Below are 17,216 nucleotides of genomic sequence, written 5' to 3'. Positions count from 1 at the left end.
TGGTGCGGGACGCGCGGAAGGTGCAGGGAGCGTGGCTACCGGCACTCTGCTCTACCTCTGTTCTTCAGTTTGTGCTTGGAGCCGTGTCCGGGGGGCAGGCCGAGGGTAGCGCAGTCGATGGCCGTGGTGGAGTACGCCATTGTCCCCAGCTCCTTCCTCCGTTGGCCTCCACCCGCCGCAATCACCGCCGACGCCAAGGCTGCCTCCTCGGGCGTGTCCAGGTGGTCCGTGCTGCTGCTCCACTGACCCCCCGCCGGAGCCATGGTCTGCAAGAGGTCGTTCATGGCTGAAGAGGAACAGCGAGGGGATTAATACCTCGCACTACAGGCGGCAAGCCGGCAAGTGATGAGAGAGAGAGAGACAGAGAGAGAGAGAAGAGTAAAGACTGAAAAAGAGAGCGAGAAAGAGGAGTAAAGACTGACCGAGAGAGAGAAATGTCACACCATATTAGTATGACATGCACAGAGCTGAAATGAAGCCTCTGATCTGTGTGTGTTGATAAACAGAGACAAAAAGAGAGGGAGAGAGAGAGAGAGAGAGAGAGAGAGAGAGAGAGAGAGAGAAAGAAAGGCATAATGAGAAGAACAGAGTTGAGAAGACAGAGCAGACGCAGAGTGTGAGACTGCAGAGTTTAGCAGTAGATACCTGCTGTAACAACCTCAGAATTAACCAACAAGTCCAATGTGCCTAACAAGAAGTGCACTAAACCGTCCAGTTCTTCACGGCCCCCTTCCTGACGTACAGTTTAAGAATCTCAGTGCAGTCTCAGAGAATAGTAGAGAGAGCTCGTGTGTGTGTGTGTGCCAGATCACTCCTACTCGCTTCCAGCATGGTGGCGACATGACTTGTGGTGTGCTGCAGCCAGGACAGGGCCAGCTGAAACAGGGCCACGCGTACAGACAAGGGTGAGGTAGGAGACACTCATCCAAACACACCACAATATCAGCACTGCCCAAACATTAGAGCACGCATAATCACAGCAGACTACACTAGACTACAAAACCAAACACTACTGCTCTCACACAGTACTGTATTAACAACTACAGTATTAATATTAGATTACCTGTACTGAATACTACTGCTCTCACGCATCAATATAGTATTAATATTAGAATACCAACACCTAATATTACTGCTCTTACACAGTACTGTATTAATAAACAGAGTATTCATATTATTATTATAATTAGATTTAGAATTATAATACATGTTAAATGACTTTATCATGTTGTGTATTACTTCAAGATTGCCTGTCAATAAAAAACAAGCACACACTCACAGGCTGTGGTAAACACAGCAGATTTCTCTTGGCTAGAAATTGTGCCACAAGTTCCAAACAAGTCAAGCGTTGAGTGGCTGTGAATGAGTCCTCAGGCCAAACGCAGCGAGGAGAGAAGTGTGTGTAGAGACATGGTGAGGAACAGAGGCGTGGCAGAGGCTGGGGGGGGCGTGGCAGACAAGGGAGGGGCGGGACCAAGCCGGTAGCCAGAAGTTGCTTAGTCGGGGCACTTACACATGGAGCGGCGGTAGATGGCTTTTTCTTTGTCTTTCTCCTTGGACCTGTTCCTCATAAAGGGTAGCCGTTTGAGAGCTGTCAGCCCCGAGAGGGAGGGAGCGAGGGAGGGAGCGAGGTGCAGAATGATGGAGGGAGAGAACACAGTAAGGTTAACAAAGCCACTCAAGGAGGAAGAAACCAATCAGAACCACTTCAGTGGACTCACACACAAACACACCACGTACTGTACATACAATATACGTTTCAGTAAATACACACAACGACACTCACACACAGACGTCATCCAAGACACCGTCTGAAGTGGAGATGCTATGCACGTAAACACATACACACAGACACACACAGATGTTTATTAAAGGGTGCAATTCAGGAATCAAACAGTGACAGGCAGTGGCTGCCGGTGTCTCTAACTGCACGGAGGAGCCATCGGCCACAGTCGCATGTACCACGCCAACCGAACCACGTTTCCTTGCCCGTGACATTATGCATCTGGGTCCTTACAGCTTGTTTCGGAACTGAAGGTGCAGATTTTTTGCTCGAATGCAAGTGGAGCTCTTTAGTGCTAAGAAACTCAAAGTAAGGAAACAAGCCAGTTGCTATGGTAAAAGCTATAAAGAAAATGGTGGCATGTGATGAGTAGACATCACCTACGGCCCCTGTCCCACTGGGTCCAGTGTGTGTGAGCTAGCTTTCCAGTGTGTGTGAGCTAGCTTTCCAGTGTGTGTGAGCTAGCTTTCCAGTGTGTGTGAGCTAGCTTTCCAGTGTGTGTGAGCTAGCTTTCCAGTGTGTGTGTGAGCTAGCTTTCCAGTGTGTGTGAGCTAGCTTTCCAGTGTGTGTGAGCTAGCTTTCCAGTGTGTGTGAGCTAGCTTTCCAGTGTGTGTGAGCTAGCTTTCCAGTGTGTGTGAGCTAGCTTTCCAGTGTGTGAGCTAGCTTTCCAGTGTGTGAGCTAGCTTTCCAGTGTGTGTGAGCTAGCTTTCCAGTGTGTGTGAGCTAGCTTTCCAGTGTGTGTGAGCTAGCTTTCCAGTGTGTGTGAGCTAGCTTTCCAGTGTGTGTGAGCTAGCTTTCCAGTGTGTGAGCTAGCTTTCCAGTGTGTGTGAGCTAGCTTTCCAGTGTGTGTGAGCTAGCTTTCCAGTGTGTGTGAGCTAGCTTTCCAGTGTGTGTAGATGGCAGAACAGGAGGGCACATGCAGTAGCATCTGGAAATGTGACTTTGTTACTAGAAATCATATAGTTAAATCTGTCCTTTTTTAGGATTAAAAATGTGTGTTGCGTGTTAATATCTTTTATATATATATATATATATATATATATATATATATATATATACATATATATATATATGTTGTGTGTGTGTGTTAATATCTTTTATATATATATGTTGTGCACGCTCATTCTGCATGACCTGTACATTTGAATATCTTGTGTTACTGTGTTATTTGTGGGACCATTATGACGCATTGCACCTTTTAATAGTGATGGACACTAACAATGACCAATCACAAATTGCCCTGGACTGAGACTGGACAGATCCACTAAAGACCCGGCCTCGCCCTGCTACAGCATACCATTGGAGGACCCTTGCACATTGCTGTGCTGCGATCTCCTCCCTTTTCGCACAGACAAAAGACGGATGACAAAGAAAGAGAGAGAGAGATTTGATTTCTGTTATAGAGTTTCCAGAGGGCTTTATAGTCCAGCTATAAATTGGCGTAGAGTAAAGTTCGTACTCACTGCTGCTCCGCTTCTGGCTCAGAGTGTCGTCCAGTGATCCGGAGCCCATGGATGAGCTGTCGTGGCTGTCGGGCGGCGCCAGCGTGCCGGCCGAGAAGCCGTCGCTGGACTCGGAGCGGATGGGCGCGACGGTGAGCGAGCGCATGCGCTCTCGGCCCTTCGGCCTGATCAGCTTCCTCATCTTCAACGTGATCCAGTTGCCCCTCCTGCATAATGAGATGCAAGGAAAACGGTGAGCTTACCGCTGTGAGCTGTGAGCAGGAATCAGTGCTGTTTATATATGCCACAAATCACAGACACGGAGAATGGTGGCCAACGTGGAGGTAAGGGCTGGTGTCAAAATGAAAAATGCAAAACTACCTGCTCACGTAAACTGTTCGTTACATGAACGTAAAAAAATCTTATTTGATATGTTCAGTAAAACATTCATTCTTCAAGCACATGAAATGAAGTGTTGATAGGAACTGGTTTCCAGAAATGATGCTCGGGGCAGCACAAACCTTCGGGGGGGAGAGGGGTCATAGAACTTGTACTGATCCATGATCTTCTCCTCCAACTTCTCTTTCTGTCTCCTCAGTTCATTGAGCTTGTCTCTGGAGAAAGGAAAAGGAGAGAGAACGAGAGTGCAAAGATGCAAGCAAAGAAGAAATGAAGAAGAAGGAAAAAAAAGAACAGTAAGAAAGAAGAAGAAGAATTCCAGTTACACATGCACAGCTAAAACATCAAAGCAGGTCTGGGTGTTGGCCAAGCAGCAGAGAACATGCAGTAACGGGGTCAGGTCACACGTGCAGTAACGGGGTCGGGGTCACACGTGCAGTAACGGGGTCGGGGTCACACGTGCAGTAACGGGGTCGGGGTCACACGTGCAGTAACGGGGTCGGGGTCACACGTGCAGTAACGGGGTCCGGGTCACACGTGCAGTAACGGGGTCAGGGTCAAACGTGCAGTAACGGGGTCGGGGTCACACGTGCAGTAACGGGGTCCGGGTCACACGTGCAGTAACGGGGTCCGGGTCACACGTGCAGTAACGGAGTCAGGGTCACACGTGCAGTAACGGGGTCGGGGTCACACGTGCAGTAACGGGGTCGGGGTCACACGTGCAGTAACGGGGTCCGGGTCACACGTGCAGTAACGGGGTCAGGGTCACACGTGCAGTAACGGAGTCAGGGTCACACGTGCAGTAACGGGGTCGGGGTCACACGTGCAGTAACGGGGTCGGGGTCACACGTGCAGTAACGAGGGTAAGGTTCACACATGTATTGTCTCTGCTCGACATGGAACAGGTCTTTGCTCTCCATGGTCTGCTCCAGCAGGGTCCGGTTCTGCAACATCAGGGTCTGGATCTGGTCCAGCAGGTGGCGGTTCTCCTCCTCCAGGTTCCCCTTCAGCTGGCTCAGCAGCTGTGGAGAGATCGCGTTACAGCATGTGTGACTACTCGCCCTACCGCAATAATGATACCTGCAGTTTGAGGAACAATAAAGTGTGAGTTGCATGGAAGCAATCATTCGCTGATTCCTGAACTGATATTTAGAAGGTTTATGAGCTTTCAGAAACTGCTTTAACAAATCAGAGTCCCAATCAAGGATTTCACTGCTCCGTTTACTAAGGAAATTCTTCTGTTCTGTAGGTTCATATTTTGAATGCATGGGATTTTGTGATTCATGGACATGGGTCCAACACATTGCTGTTGAAGCTGAATGCTGTACAGTGAAGTGCAGAGGGAATCTATCCATGTGCACGTACAGTATAGCATAGCGTTAGACGGGGGCATTCCGTGGAGTCATCATTAAACCCCTCCCACAACTGATCTCTGACCCTCCCCTTACTCTGATTAGGAGTCCACAAAGAGAAGGGGCGGAGTCTGACATGCCTTTGCTGGAGGCCGTATGATCCGTGATGAACCCCTTGCATTCCTAAGGACTACCCCTCCCCCTCAGGACTTTGCAATTTCACATCTGCTAACAGTTCAGTTCAGGAACTCGATGACAGTAAAACCACAAGGGACGGTTGGGCAGTACACCAACCTAACTAAGCTTTGGTGGACGTGGTTTAGAGTCAAAGATTTAGCGTCAGATGTTTCGCGCATCACTCAGACTGTCTTTAACGGTCCCAAACTCTCACTCTCTGTGGGGAGCGCACCTCGCACTGGTTGGTGAGTTTGGTGGAGGTGATGTCCAGCTGCTGGTACTGCTCTTTGAGTTTGGAGAACTCAGCCTCCAGGCGGGTCTGCTCCAGCTTTGCCGCGTTCAACTGGCTCTTCAGGTTCTTGTGGTCAGACTGTAGCCCCTCATTGTCTTTCAGCAGTTGCTGGTATGTCATGTTCAGCCTTGGAGGCAGAGACAGAACAATTACAAATCTCGCACTGCAAAATTTCACTTCGATCAAAGGCGTGTATACAGACAGACTGAATAATTTTCATAACTGTTTTGGAGGAGAGAAATAATGAAAACGCTGCCTACATTTCAGGTTTCACTTACTATGATATCATTTTCTGCAGCAGGATTAACTAAAAGAGGTACTGGTGGGTACCTGCAGCTTGCTGGCCGCAGAGCTTATGGACAGCCATGCTGGACCTCCAAGAGCAGGTGCTGGTGTAAGCCCCTTACTTGTTATTGTCGTCCTTCAGCTTGCGGTACTCTGTGGCCGTGGCCTGGTGGCTCCTGGCCTCCGACATCATCTTCTCCTGCTCAGCTTTCAACACCTTCTCCAGCTCCTCCAGCTGAGCTTTCTGCTTCAGCAGCTGGTTGTACCTGCATGTTCAGATAAAACAGCGGCACACGCTTACCCCAGCCGGACAGGTAATGCGCTGAAAGTGGAACACGCCAGATTCAGGATTTAACGTATAACACCTGGGAAAGCCAGAAAGAAAGAAGGCTCAAGAGGTGAGCGTTCCCCTGGCGTGAGCCCAGGTGCACCTCACCTGTCCTCCAGGTCACGGTGCTGCGTCTCCAGGGTCTTGTGGACACTCTTTAGGCCACCGTGCCTGCCAATGAGGGCCTCATATTCCACCGCCTGCCGCTCGTGGAGGGCTGCCAGCTTCTCGTGGTCGCGCAGGAGGAGCTCGTGGGTGGTGCGGAGCTCCTCCCGCTCACGCACTGCTCCGTCCCTCTCCCCCTCCATGCCGCTCTGCTGGCTCTGCAGCTGGGCGTTCTGCGCCACCAGCGCGGAGTTCTCCACCTGTGAAGAGGGTGGAGGACCTGCCGTCAGCATCTATGGGCCGCACATTTTCAGCCGCGGTAAAGGGTCTGTTAAGCTACCGAAAGCAAAGTTTGCTAATGATGACTGGAACCACTGAAATGCAACGGTTGGCATGGCCATAGGGGGAAACTAACATTAGTGACAAAGATGGAATCTGGCTTTGCCTTAATGCCAGAAAAGTTGTATCCAAACACAAATGATGTACTATTTCTATCCTAACTAAACATGATAACATGATAAACAGACAGATAAAGACAGACAAAGAGAGAGAGAGAGAGAGAGAGAGAGAGAGAGATGGACAGACAGGGAGAGGAGAGAGAGAAAAAGAAGAGAGAGAGAGCGCAACAGGCAGACAGAGCGAGAGGACGGGGCAGGACGCTGTGACCTGTAGCTTGGCGTTCTGCGTCTGCAGGGTGGTGTTGTTCTCCTGCAGTGAGGCGGCCTGTCTCTGCAGGGCCAGGATCTGAGCCTGGAGGTTAGCGCTCTGACCGTCCAGCTGCTTCAACTGCGTGCGCAGCGCCTGCTTCTCCGCTTGGAGCGTGGCATTCTGGGAACACACACGCACATAATCCCATTTAGTCACTGGACTGTCAGACGACGACATGACCCAAATACAAACGCATCCTGTTCTTTGAAGTTTGAATTTTGCCAGCGACCAACAGTTACAACAGTTTGTGAATCTCTAACTACAGAGTCCTGTTACTAGCTGGCCCTTGAATCCAAATCTAAATCTGGCAGGGCAATTAATTCATCAGGTTGACCACTGTGTCACTACACCTGACTCCTGAAAAACCATCCCTCACGAACAAGGACTGAGCAGATTTTTTGGTGCCTGAAGGTCATGATGAGTGGGTAGACGTGACTTACATTCCTCTCAACCTCTATGAGACGATCTTTGACCTTCAGAAGCTCTCGGGTGGCCTCGTGACTCTCCTTCTCCCACTTACTGATGCTTTGGGAGTCCTCCCCTCCTCTAGGAGGCGAGCTCTGAACCATGCGCTCCTCCTCTTCCCTTTGACGAAGAGCCTCGTAGTTCTTCTTTACCTGCCAGGGAGGAAATGGGTGGGTTAGAATTATGACACACAATTAGAGTGCAGGGCAATTTCAATTCAGAGAACAAGATATGGACACATCTCCATTACTTGGAAATACAATGGCGAACTTTAATTGGAGACCAAATTTCAATACATGAATACATTCTGAACTGACCCTAAACCTCTATGTATCATCACATGCACTTACCATTTAGTAAAAACTTTCAGCTTTAATTCTACAAGTCTTTAATGGAAAATCTCACAATTTTGAGCTCCTGGCGGAGCTGCTGGTTGAGGTTGGAGGATTCCTGCAGTCTGGCCTCCAGAGCGGCAATCTTCTCCTCTTTAATCTCCAGAGAGGATTTCAGAGTAGACTCCAGCTTTGATTCCAGCAATTTGAACCTGAGACAGCAAAAACGTCAAATTTTGTCCAAAACATTTACCATGATATAACCATGATATAACCTTTCCTGATTATTCAATTCTGTACAACACTTGACCTATAGCTCAAGCCTTATAATGTAACATTTTGAAATAATTATTATTTCCTTTACTGGAACACTAAAATGTTTTCTTTCCGGGTCTCATGAATGTCTCATAAAGCAGATGTAAATTAGTGTAAGTCACCTGGCGTCTGAGCTCTGTTCATCGTGCAGGAGACCCTCTTTGTTCAGGCCAATCTTCTCTAGTTCGTGGGTCAACTTTTCCAGGTCATTATTCATTTGCTGACTCTTCAGTTTCTCACTGACCAGCTCCTGCATCAAAAAACCATCAGAAGAGGCTCAATCTGGTGCTCTCCCAGAAAGAGATGAAGTCATCAGCTCCACAAAAGTTTGAAGATGATCAGGTTACCTCTCTCAGTGTGACAAGCGTCTTTTTGTCCATCGTGGCTTGCTTCGCCAGCTCCTTGTTGTCTCTTTCAAGGTCTTTGATACGGCTGCAGGAGTCTTTGAGTGTGCTCACCTCCTTGGTAAGGGCACGGTTCTCCTTCTCGAGGTGCGAGATGTGCTGATTGTCATCGTCCAGTTTGGAGTCTCGGATCTCGGCCTGTTGCCGAAGACGCTTGTTTTCCTTCTCCAGCTGCTTCTTGTCTTTCTCCAGCTGTGAGCTCTCCTGCTCCAGCGCCTTGTTGTCCATTTCCAGTTTCTCCAGACGCTTGCTGGAAATCTTCAGCTCCTCCAGGTTCCGCTGCAAGCTCTGGTTCTCGCTCTCCAGGTCCCGGAGCTCGCCTTCCAGTTTCTGGACCTTGCGGCTGCTGTTCTCCAGGGCCTTCTGGAGCCGCTGGTTCTCCGAGTCCAGGCCCTGGCAGTTCGCCTCCAGTCTCTCACTCTTCTTAGACGAGGCCTTGAGCAGTTCCAGGCTCCTCTGAAGCTGGCTCTTCTCGCCTTCCAGCTCACGGTTCTCCAGCTCCAGCTGGACCGCCCGGGCCACAGCCGATCGCAGCGACTCGGCTGCGCGCCGGAGCTCCAGGTTCTCCTCCTCCAGCTGGGCGTTCTCCTTCTCCAGGGCTGCCAACTGCAACGACGTGTTCCTCAGCCCGTCCACCTTCTTCCTCAACCGCCGGCTCTCCGTCTCCAGATCGGCGTTCTCCTTCTCCAGGGCCTCCACCTTCTCGCAGGTGATGCCCAGACTCGCCACACGCTTCTGCAGACCCTCGTTCTCCCGTTCCAGACGGTGCACCTCCACCTCCAGCTCCTCGGCCTTCTCACCCCGCTCCTTGTAGTACTCCAGGTCCTTGCGTAGCTGCTTGCGTTCGAACTCAAGCTTGTTGAGCTTGCCGCTGGTCTCTTTGATGGACTCGTGAAGCACGCGATTCTCCTGTTCCACGTCTTTGACCCTGGCCTCGGCGCTCACCTGCGACCGCTGCCTGAGGGAGGCGACCGTCTGGTTCAAGAGCTCGTTCTCCTGCTCCAGCCACTTCACCTGTGCCATTGGGAAACAAACGCTGTGAGCCAGGCATTAATAAACGAATGCCGAATCCTGATAAACAAAAAAGGCCCTTTGTGATTAATGACATTATCTTGGTAGTCATGAATCATCACTCCAACATCATCTCAGTGTATCTGGTAGCAAATAAAACCTCCTGGACCTTAAGCTTCATGATCAGAAACTGGCGGGACATCACATGCATGCACATATCATCACGATTAAGTTTTAAACAGACATTCTGCATGGTCCTTAAAGACTTAAGACTTTCCATTTTCTCATTCCATTTTCTCATCTCATCATTCTCATCTTGTTTGCTAGAGGCACAGAACAGACAAAGTCAGGTCAAGTCCAAAGATTCGCTCCAAAGCATAATTTAGTAAATATGTCACATGGGGAGAGTCATGTCCAACATTCAAGTGAAGTGTGCCATACCATGTAAAATTCTTAAAATAATCATATGTAATGCTGTGTTAAGTGCTATCACAAAAGCATAATAGCACACCTTACACACACACACACACACACACAAACATAAACACACAAACACACACACAGGGGAAAACCATACCAAGAGCACCAATGGTTTAAATAAATAAATGAGCACGACTGAAGGGGATGCTCGGTCCACACCTGTCTCTCTGAGTTTTCCCTCAGCGTCTCCAGGGTTTTCTGCAGCTGTGATTTCTCCTTCATCAGGTCGGCACTGAGGCACTCTGCACCACGCAAACCCTCTCTCTCTGTGCGCATCTCATTCTCCAGCTGCTTGAGCTGTGCAGATGCCCGCACACACACACACACACACACACACACACATGCGTGCATGTATGCATACACACACACACACATACACACACACACACACACACACACACACACACGACGACACAAACATACATGTGTGCATGAATGGATAACCACACATACACACACAGACATGTGCACACGCACCTGCCCAGACACACACAGACACGTGCATGCACATAGACACACGTACGTGAACTCACGCACGCACACACGTATGCGCGCGCATACCCATATGGACACACAGAGACGTGCACAGGCATAAATGCATCGCGTACACATCTGCATGCATGCACGGGTTTCAGCTCGGCGGAGCGTGTGCGTTTGCAGAGGCCCATAGTTCAAGCTTCTCTGTTCGTGCCGACATTCTGCCCCTCCTCGGATGCCCCTTCCCCCACTGAGGCACCCCTTCAGACATAGGGCATAAGATCCGACAGGCGTAATTAATGCCCTTGACGGCCGGGCAGCAGCCAGGAGAGGGAGTGGGTGGAGTGCGTCTGCACCATCCCTGAATCATGGGCACAGCTGCAGCGCACAGCACTGCTGGAGGGCGTCAACCTCTGTCCTCACACATGTTCCAGTTCTTTATATAAACCCAAGGCTTTTCTGAAAACACATAATTACGTGGCCTGGCGGTGTAGGCTGGCGCAGACGAACACAGCAGTGCACAGACACTGAGCCCTCAGTACGTGTGCCATCTATCTGTAGCACTGAATTTGATCAAAGCTGCTTAAACGCATGTTTTGGCGGTTTGAGTTTCAGTACGATCCTCGGTTGCATCATTCCAGAAGATGCATTTTCTTGCCTTCGCACAAGAAATGGCCTTTTATTAATCTGAGCTTAAAATGGAGGGATTAGCTTTCTAAAAATAATTTAACCGTTTCGAGAGTCCCACACGTCCTGTAAAGAGACCTTCAGACTTCTTTTACTCCTTCTGTCGCTCTTGTCTTCACTGTAAGGCAGAGAGTGTGTGTGTGTGTGTGTGTGTGTGTGTGTGTGCGCGCGCAACACAGTACACATGGAGAGCGGAGGAACAATCTGACCTTCTCATGCAGTCTCTGATTCTCCTTCTCAGCCTTGAGCAGACGTGAGCTAGCTTCCCCGGCTGCCTTCAGTTCCTCCACGGTCTTCAGGAGCGTCTGGTTCTCCATCTCCAGCTTCAGGAGTCTGCTGGAGGTGAGCTCATTCACCTCATGACCCAGAGACTTCTGAGGAGCTACGGGGGTGAGCGCAAACACGCAAATGTTAAACCCCCTCCACCATAAGATCCATCTACATAGTGGGCCCATTTAGTAAACAAACAGGATTTATCTGGAGATTTGAGCCCAGTTATCCTTATTAGCTTTGTCAAATGCAGGCTGCACAGTAATCTAGGACTAATTAAATCATTAATAATAATAATGAATAATTAAATTAATCAGCCATGCATGAATAAGCCCGGGGCATGCGGTGAGCTAGTGGGGGCCGAGGGAATGCCTACCCTCGGGAAACTCTGGCGTAGTTTTGGAGAGCTGCTCCAGCTCCCAGCCCAGGTGCAAAGATTCATCCATGCTCTGCTTCTGAGCCACCTCCAGTGTCAGGTTCTCCTCCACGAGCTCCTCTATACGCTTCCGATCCATGTCCCGCTCCTTACCGAGAAACACACACACACACACACACACACGCATGCATGGAGGGACACACACATGCACATGATGAAAATGCAAACTCCTTATAATAAAGCATTCTGACAATTCCACAACCTGTACTTCTCACCTTATTTTAACCTTTGAAGTGACTCACATGTAAACTCTCATCTTCATGATTATCAGTATTTAATTTCATTTTATATGCTCAATTCTCCCTTTTGTAATATTTTATATTTTATTTCTAAAGCAATTTGAGCTGCATTTTATGAAAGTAGAAAAAGTGCAAAAATACAAGTAGCTTATTAGCAGCAGTAGTAGCATCATCATCTTCATCCTCATCTTCATTGTCTCACCATCTCCATGTCGTGGATTTTGGCTTTCAGCTGCAGGTTCTCCTTCTCCAGCTCGTGCAGTTTGTCGGAGCGCGCTCTGGAGCCATCCAGCTGCTCCTCCAGCATGCTCTTGGTCTCCAACAGGATCTGATTGTCCTCCTTCAGCTCCTGTACGGCCAAACGCAACGCGCCTGTTAACCACTAACTGCAGGAACAGAATACCCTCACAGAAGACACATCGTGTTGGGGGTGTGCGTTAGGCAGCCGTGTGTGTGTGGTGCTCGCAGCGCTCTGGGAGTTTACTTCCACACGGGCTCTGTAGAAGTCGATGTCGTGGAGCCGCTCCTTGTAGCGTCCCACTTCACTCTCCAGTTTGTCCACGCGGATGGCCTTCTCTCTCAGAGCATCCAGCTCGTCGCGATACGCCCGGGCGCACCGTGCATCAGACAGCAGCTGGAGGTTCTGATGACCACACACACACACACACACATCAGAATACTACTGTGGCAGTCATGGTGATGGTGTTGGTAGAGGTCATGGTGATGGTTGTGGTACTGGTGATGGTGTTGGTAGAGGTCATGGTGATGGTTGTGGTACTGGTGATGGTGTTGGTAGAGGTCATGGTGATGGTTGTGGTACTGGTGATGGTGTTGGTGAAGATCATGGTGATGGTTGTGGTACTGGTGATGGTGTTGGTAGAGGTCATGGTGATGGCTGTGGTACTGGTGATGGTGTTGGTAGAGGTCGTGGTGATGACATTGGAGGTCGTGGTGGTGATGTTGGTAGTGATCTACCTCCTGCTGAATCCGCTTCAGCTCTTTCTCCAGATTCTCCAACTCCTGCCTGCAGTCCAATAGCTGTTCGGTCTTCTCCTCTCTGTGACAGAGAGACACACACCTTACAGCACATGCCCTGTCTACGCCCACCTGTCTCCTCCCACCGCCCCACCCCATCACTCATGCACCACAACCTTTTATAAAATACGAATTCTTATAATCCATTTTCCACAAAGCAGAGCCCTCCTTATCATTTATAAAAGCCTTAGACTGCCTTCACTCTGCATGGCAACAAAAAAGGGCCTCCCTAAAGAGCTCCTGCAATAAAACCTTGAATGTAACTCAAATTGCAAACCCTAAACGCAAAGGGATCCTTAAAATAACTATTCATCTTGGTCAAACAAAGAAAAAAATTATTAAAACAGCTTCTACTCAGCCCCCGAAGGGCTCCATTTATTATTTGTTAACATAAATGTTTTCAGTATTTCCACGATTAAAGCAAAGTTTATATTTAGTATGTAGGTCATACATGAGCCTGCCGTTATTTAACATTGTTGAATATCACAACAACCCTGGCTTTTAAAAATATGGTTTGAGGGCATGCAAATTCGCAATGGTCCACTCAAAACACTCATCTGGCAGAATGGGCACAACCTGCCTGTTCTGTTTGAGTCCTGATTTCACCTAACCATCTCTACACCACACCCCAAAACATGCAAATGAGATTACACGGGGAAAACAGGAACAGAAAGCCAATGGGGATTAGGTTGCATGATCTCATATGCATAACGGTGAGTGACCCTAACTGGCTTCCATTCACTGGCTGAATCTCAAATGTCTCCGCAGCGGATCTACAGTGCACCTAGGGTGCAGAAGCCATTATTTCACACTATATATAGTGCAGTTACATAGGGAGTAGGAAGCCATTTGAGATTCAGCCATTATTAGCGATAGCACAGTTTTTTTGGTTCCTTTAATAAATGATGAGGACTATTAATTACGCAACATCCCACAATGCTCGATTAACATTTTGGCGGGATGAGTATCCCCACCGTATCTGAATGCCGAGGGCAGAGATGAGGAGACATCTGTTCATTCAGGTGTAAAGGTTACAGACATGTGATCCAGTACACTGTGCATTTAATTTAGATGAATCCAGTTGTATTTGCTTAGTTTTCTGCACTGTGGGCCCAGGCATAAAGCAGCTATATCCAGGCTAAAACCTCTAAAGCACAGCAGCTGTGAAGAAAGAAAACATTAGGGGACACAGTAAGAGCAGCCAAGTCTCAAAAAGGGGAAACCAGTGAATGAGTTATTTGTCTGCTCTGAAGATTTTAAAGCGCAAGAATGGTAAAAGTGTACACACACATTCTCTCGTTTTCTCTTGCTCTCTCTTTCACACACATTCTCTCTCGAGTCTGCTCTCTTGCACAAACACACACACACACTCTCACAAATACATGATCTTTCTCTCTATCTCACTCTCTTTCACACAAACACACACACACACACACAAATACATGTACACACACACACACACACACACACACACATCTCATCCACAGTACAGGAAGCCAATGGTAACTATAACATCTCCGGATGGGTCTACAACAGGTGCGTCAAACCAACTCCGCCATCACGGCATCATCACAATCCTCAGCATCTTCCTGGGAGACGAAGGCTGAGGAAGACTCCACAGACCTTGGTCAATGAAAACAGAGCGTCTTCTTTCTCTCTGGCCATGATGAATGAGTGGGAAAAATGACAACAAATGCAGAGAAGGAATCTACGGCGATAAACAGCAGCTTCGCAAAGCTCTGTGCTCCAACAAGTAGGTCAAAGATGCTTGAAGAATATCCAAGACACTAGATTATCATCTGATATTGGGGAAATCCCCAGACATCTGATCCAGAGTGAGGCCCCGTGCAGGCCGCCTTGTGGGCTCACCCTTTCATGCACTGCCTGACAAGCTAAGGACACACCGAGGTCAGCAGCGTCAAACAAAGGCTCAAAGCAAAGGCTGAATATGTGTCAGATCCCCAAAGTTCACTACGAAGTATTGCATTAAAAATGATTAATCATCTCAGGTTTCCAAACAGCAAATTGCCAGTAATTGACTGGGCTCTGTAAATGAGTGACCAAACACAAAGGCTGACTCACAAGGATGACAAATTCACTTTGTCTCATAAGCTATTGAACACGCACCAAGTGGAAAAGCCAGCTGACTTCCCCTCTTTTTTATAAATGCTTCTCTGTCCTGATGACGGCTTCTTCAAAATCGCAGTGCCGTGTATTGTCTCTCAAGGTTAATGCACTCTTCAGGAGGAAGTTCAATTATTTACAAGGCTGCAAAAAAAAAAATTTCCTCTGGCTTTGTTCTGTTAGCCTGCACAGGACTAGGACATAAGAGAAACAGCAAACTCAAGCCATTCACATATAGTGCAAATTCTGCATTTGCTGTCCTCGGGAATTTCATGGAGAAATGCCAGGAGCCGTGAGAAGGGGCAGGATGGGTGCTCTTTAGTTTTCTGTGTCATGTATTTGTCTGTTCCTTAGGAGCACCAAAGAAGATCTGAAGGATCAGATAAGGGGATCAAAACGTATCATTTACCATTAAACAGAACATAGTTTATCAAGTACACCATTAGCGGTTATCTGGCCCTGACTTTCATGTGATCCTGTTATCTGGACAAACAAAGAACTGCAATGGAATTTGGGGGGGAAAGGGAATTATGCTGAGATGAAACAAATAATTGCACACGCGTGAAACTAATCACACTTGCGTCCCTAAACTGCTTGCTTCCAGAGAAACCGCATCAAATCTTGACCGACAACAGCGGAAACTTCAGAACACGCAATGGCTGTAGCTTGACTAAGGACCTGCTGCAGTTTTGAGATTAGAAGCAAGAAGAGGTGGGTGGTGGGGGCAGGTTTGGAGGGCGGCGTACTCACAGCTCCTGACGGAGGCGGCGGACTTTGGCCTTGGCGTCCGCCAGCTCCACCGAGAGGTGCTGCCTGCTCTCGGTGCGGCGCATGCTGGGTGAGTCGCCGGGCGCGGGGCCGCAGGGCAAGGCAGGTAAGCCCTGGCTGTAGTCTCTCTCCTGGGTCAGCTCCACGATGGCCTGCGCATGGAGAGATGCACTCAGCCTCCAGCACGAGGAACTGCTGCAGCACTCGGAGTGTCAAGACTTCTAGATCTCGGCAGCACGGGCTATTTGATTCATTAACTATGCTTTCAGTGCCAGCAACACAGTGTGTGTTTTTGGTTGTTGCTGTTGCTTTTTTTTGTAGCACAGAGTACGGGTCATTAATGGGAGGAGACCACAGCAGGAACCTTCCGGTGGAGATAATGGTGCAGTGAGGAAGCCTCCTCCTCCTCCTCCTCTGTGTGAGGTCTCCAATTAGCCAGAGGAAAGAGATTAGGGCAGTTACGGCACGCTAGCCCGCGCAGCTGAGCGCGATGATTTCATTAAAGGGAGAGCAAGCGGGCAGTGAGGAGCGGTGTGAAGGGCCTGACTGGGACTGCTCAGGCCATGAAGGCCATGCCCTGTGGGCTGCGTAACCAGCAACGCACTGGGAGGAACAGAAAGGGGCATTTAAGCGCGTATCTACGATCGGCGGTTTCACCCCTCCTCATGACTGTGCGTGTGCACACGTCGGGGGGGAGGAGGGAGAATGGCCCAGGAAATGGCGTTTTAATGAAGAGCGGCTGGCCGTGCTGTAGATCATTATCCGAGCCCACAGAAGCAGAGGATGCTGGGAATGCCTTCTGAGGGCACGGGGGCTCCACAGGAGGCCAAAGTTTAATCAGCCTCATCTGGCTTCACACACCCACACACACACACACACACTCACACTCAGTTTGAGAAATAAGACAGGTGATAAAGGACAGAAGTATAAAGAATTCAGGTCCAATTTGTAAGTCCCGATCCTCATGTGTGGCACTCACAGCTAGTACACAGCAATTTAGTGCTCAGAATCGAAGCAGCAAGAAGGTAAATGGAGTGTTGGCGTGCCCTGGTCTCTGCAGCGTACCTCCACCTGGTCGTCTCTCTCGTCCACCACACGCCGGAGGTGGAGGGCGAGGTTTCTCGAGAGCGTGTCCAGGTCCTCAGGGGGCGACTCGCCTCCCTCCAGCCACTGCAGGTCCAGCACGTTCTCCTGATTGTGAGTGACCTTCAGGATGGCATGCACCGAAATATATGCACATTCACCCACACGCAGACGTACAGATCATTTAGTCGTTACTGCTGAACTGCAAAGGGGCTGCCC

General features: G+C 49.1%; 1 protein-coding gene across 7 annotated transcripts in view; it reads right to left on the bottom strand.

The window, feature by feature from the left end:
- Positions 1–17,216, bottom strand: part of ccdc88ab (coiled-coil domain containing 88Ab) — a 45,519-nt gene that overhangs the window by 5,710 nt on the left and 22,593 nt on the right. For 5 of the 7 annotated variants that reach the window (XM_035530356.1, XM_035530349.1, XM_035530355.1 and 2 more), the window contains 22 exons: positions 16,980–17,120; positions 15,897–16,066; positions 12,963–13,044; positions 12,472–12,630; positions 12,190–12,336; positions 11,689–11,836; positions 11,252–11,424; positions 10,038–10,175; positions 8,331–9,401; positions 8,106–8,233; positions 7,742–7,880; positions 7,312–7,488; positions 6,830–6,991; positions 6,167–6,423; positions 5,853–5,996; positions 5,386–5,572; positions 4,501–4,646; positions 3,747–3,839; positions 3,247–3,452; positions 3,081–3,122; positions 1,514–1,591; positions 56–286 (listed from right to left, as the gene is read on the bottom strand). In XM_035530356.1, coding sequence (XP_035386249.1) covers positions 56–286; positions 1,514–1,591; positions 3,081–3,122; positions 3,247–3,452; positions 3,747–3,839; positions 4,501–4,646; positions 5,386–5,572; positions 5,853–5,996; positions 6,167–6,423; positions 6,830–6,991; positions 7,312–7,488; positions 7,742–7,880; positions 8,106–8,233; positions 8,331–9,401; positions 10,038–10,175; positions 11,252–11,424; positions 11,689–11,836; positions 12,190–12,336; positions 12,472–12,630; positions 12,963–13,044; positions 15,897–16,066; positions 16,980–17,120 — 4,219 coding nt within the window. The remainder of the gene's footprint in view (positions 1–55; positions 287–1,513; positions 1,592–3,080; positions 3,123–3,246; positions 3,453–3,746; positions 3,840–4,500; positions 4,647–5,385; positions 5,573–5,852; positions 5,997–6,166; positions 6,424–6,829; positions 6,992–7,311; positions 7,489–7,741; positions 7,881–8,105; positions 8,234–8,330; positions 9,402–10,037; positions 10,176–11,251; positions 11,425–11,688; positions 11,837–12,189; positions 12,337–12,471; positions 12,631–12,962; positions 13,045–15,896; positions 16,067–16,979; positions 17,121–17,216) is intronic. The other 2 variants (XM_035530352.1, XM_035530350.1) reach the window with 2 other exon arrangements.

This window comes from Electrophorus electricus, chromosome 9 (assembly GCF_013358815.1).
Source record: "Electrophorus electricus isolate fEleEle1 chromosome 9, fEleEle1.pri, whole genome shotgun sequence".
Taxonomy (NCBI): Eukaryota; Metazoa; Chordata; class Actinopteri; order Gymnotiformes; family Gymnotidae; genus Electrophorus; species Electrophorus electricus.
This window is presented reverse-complemented; position numbering and strand designations above follow the sequence as displayed.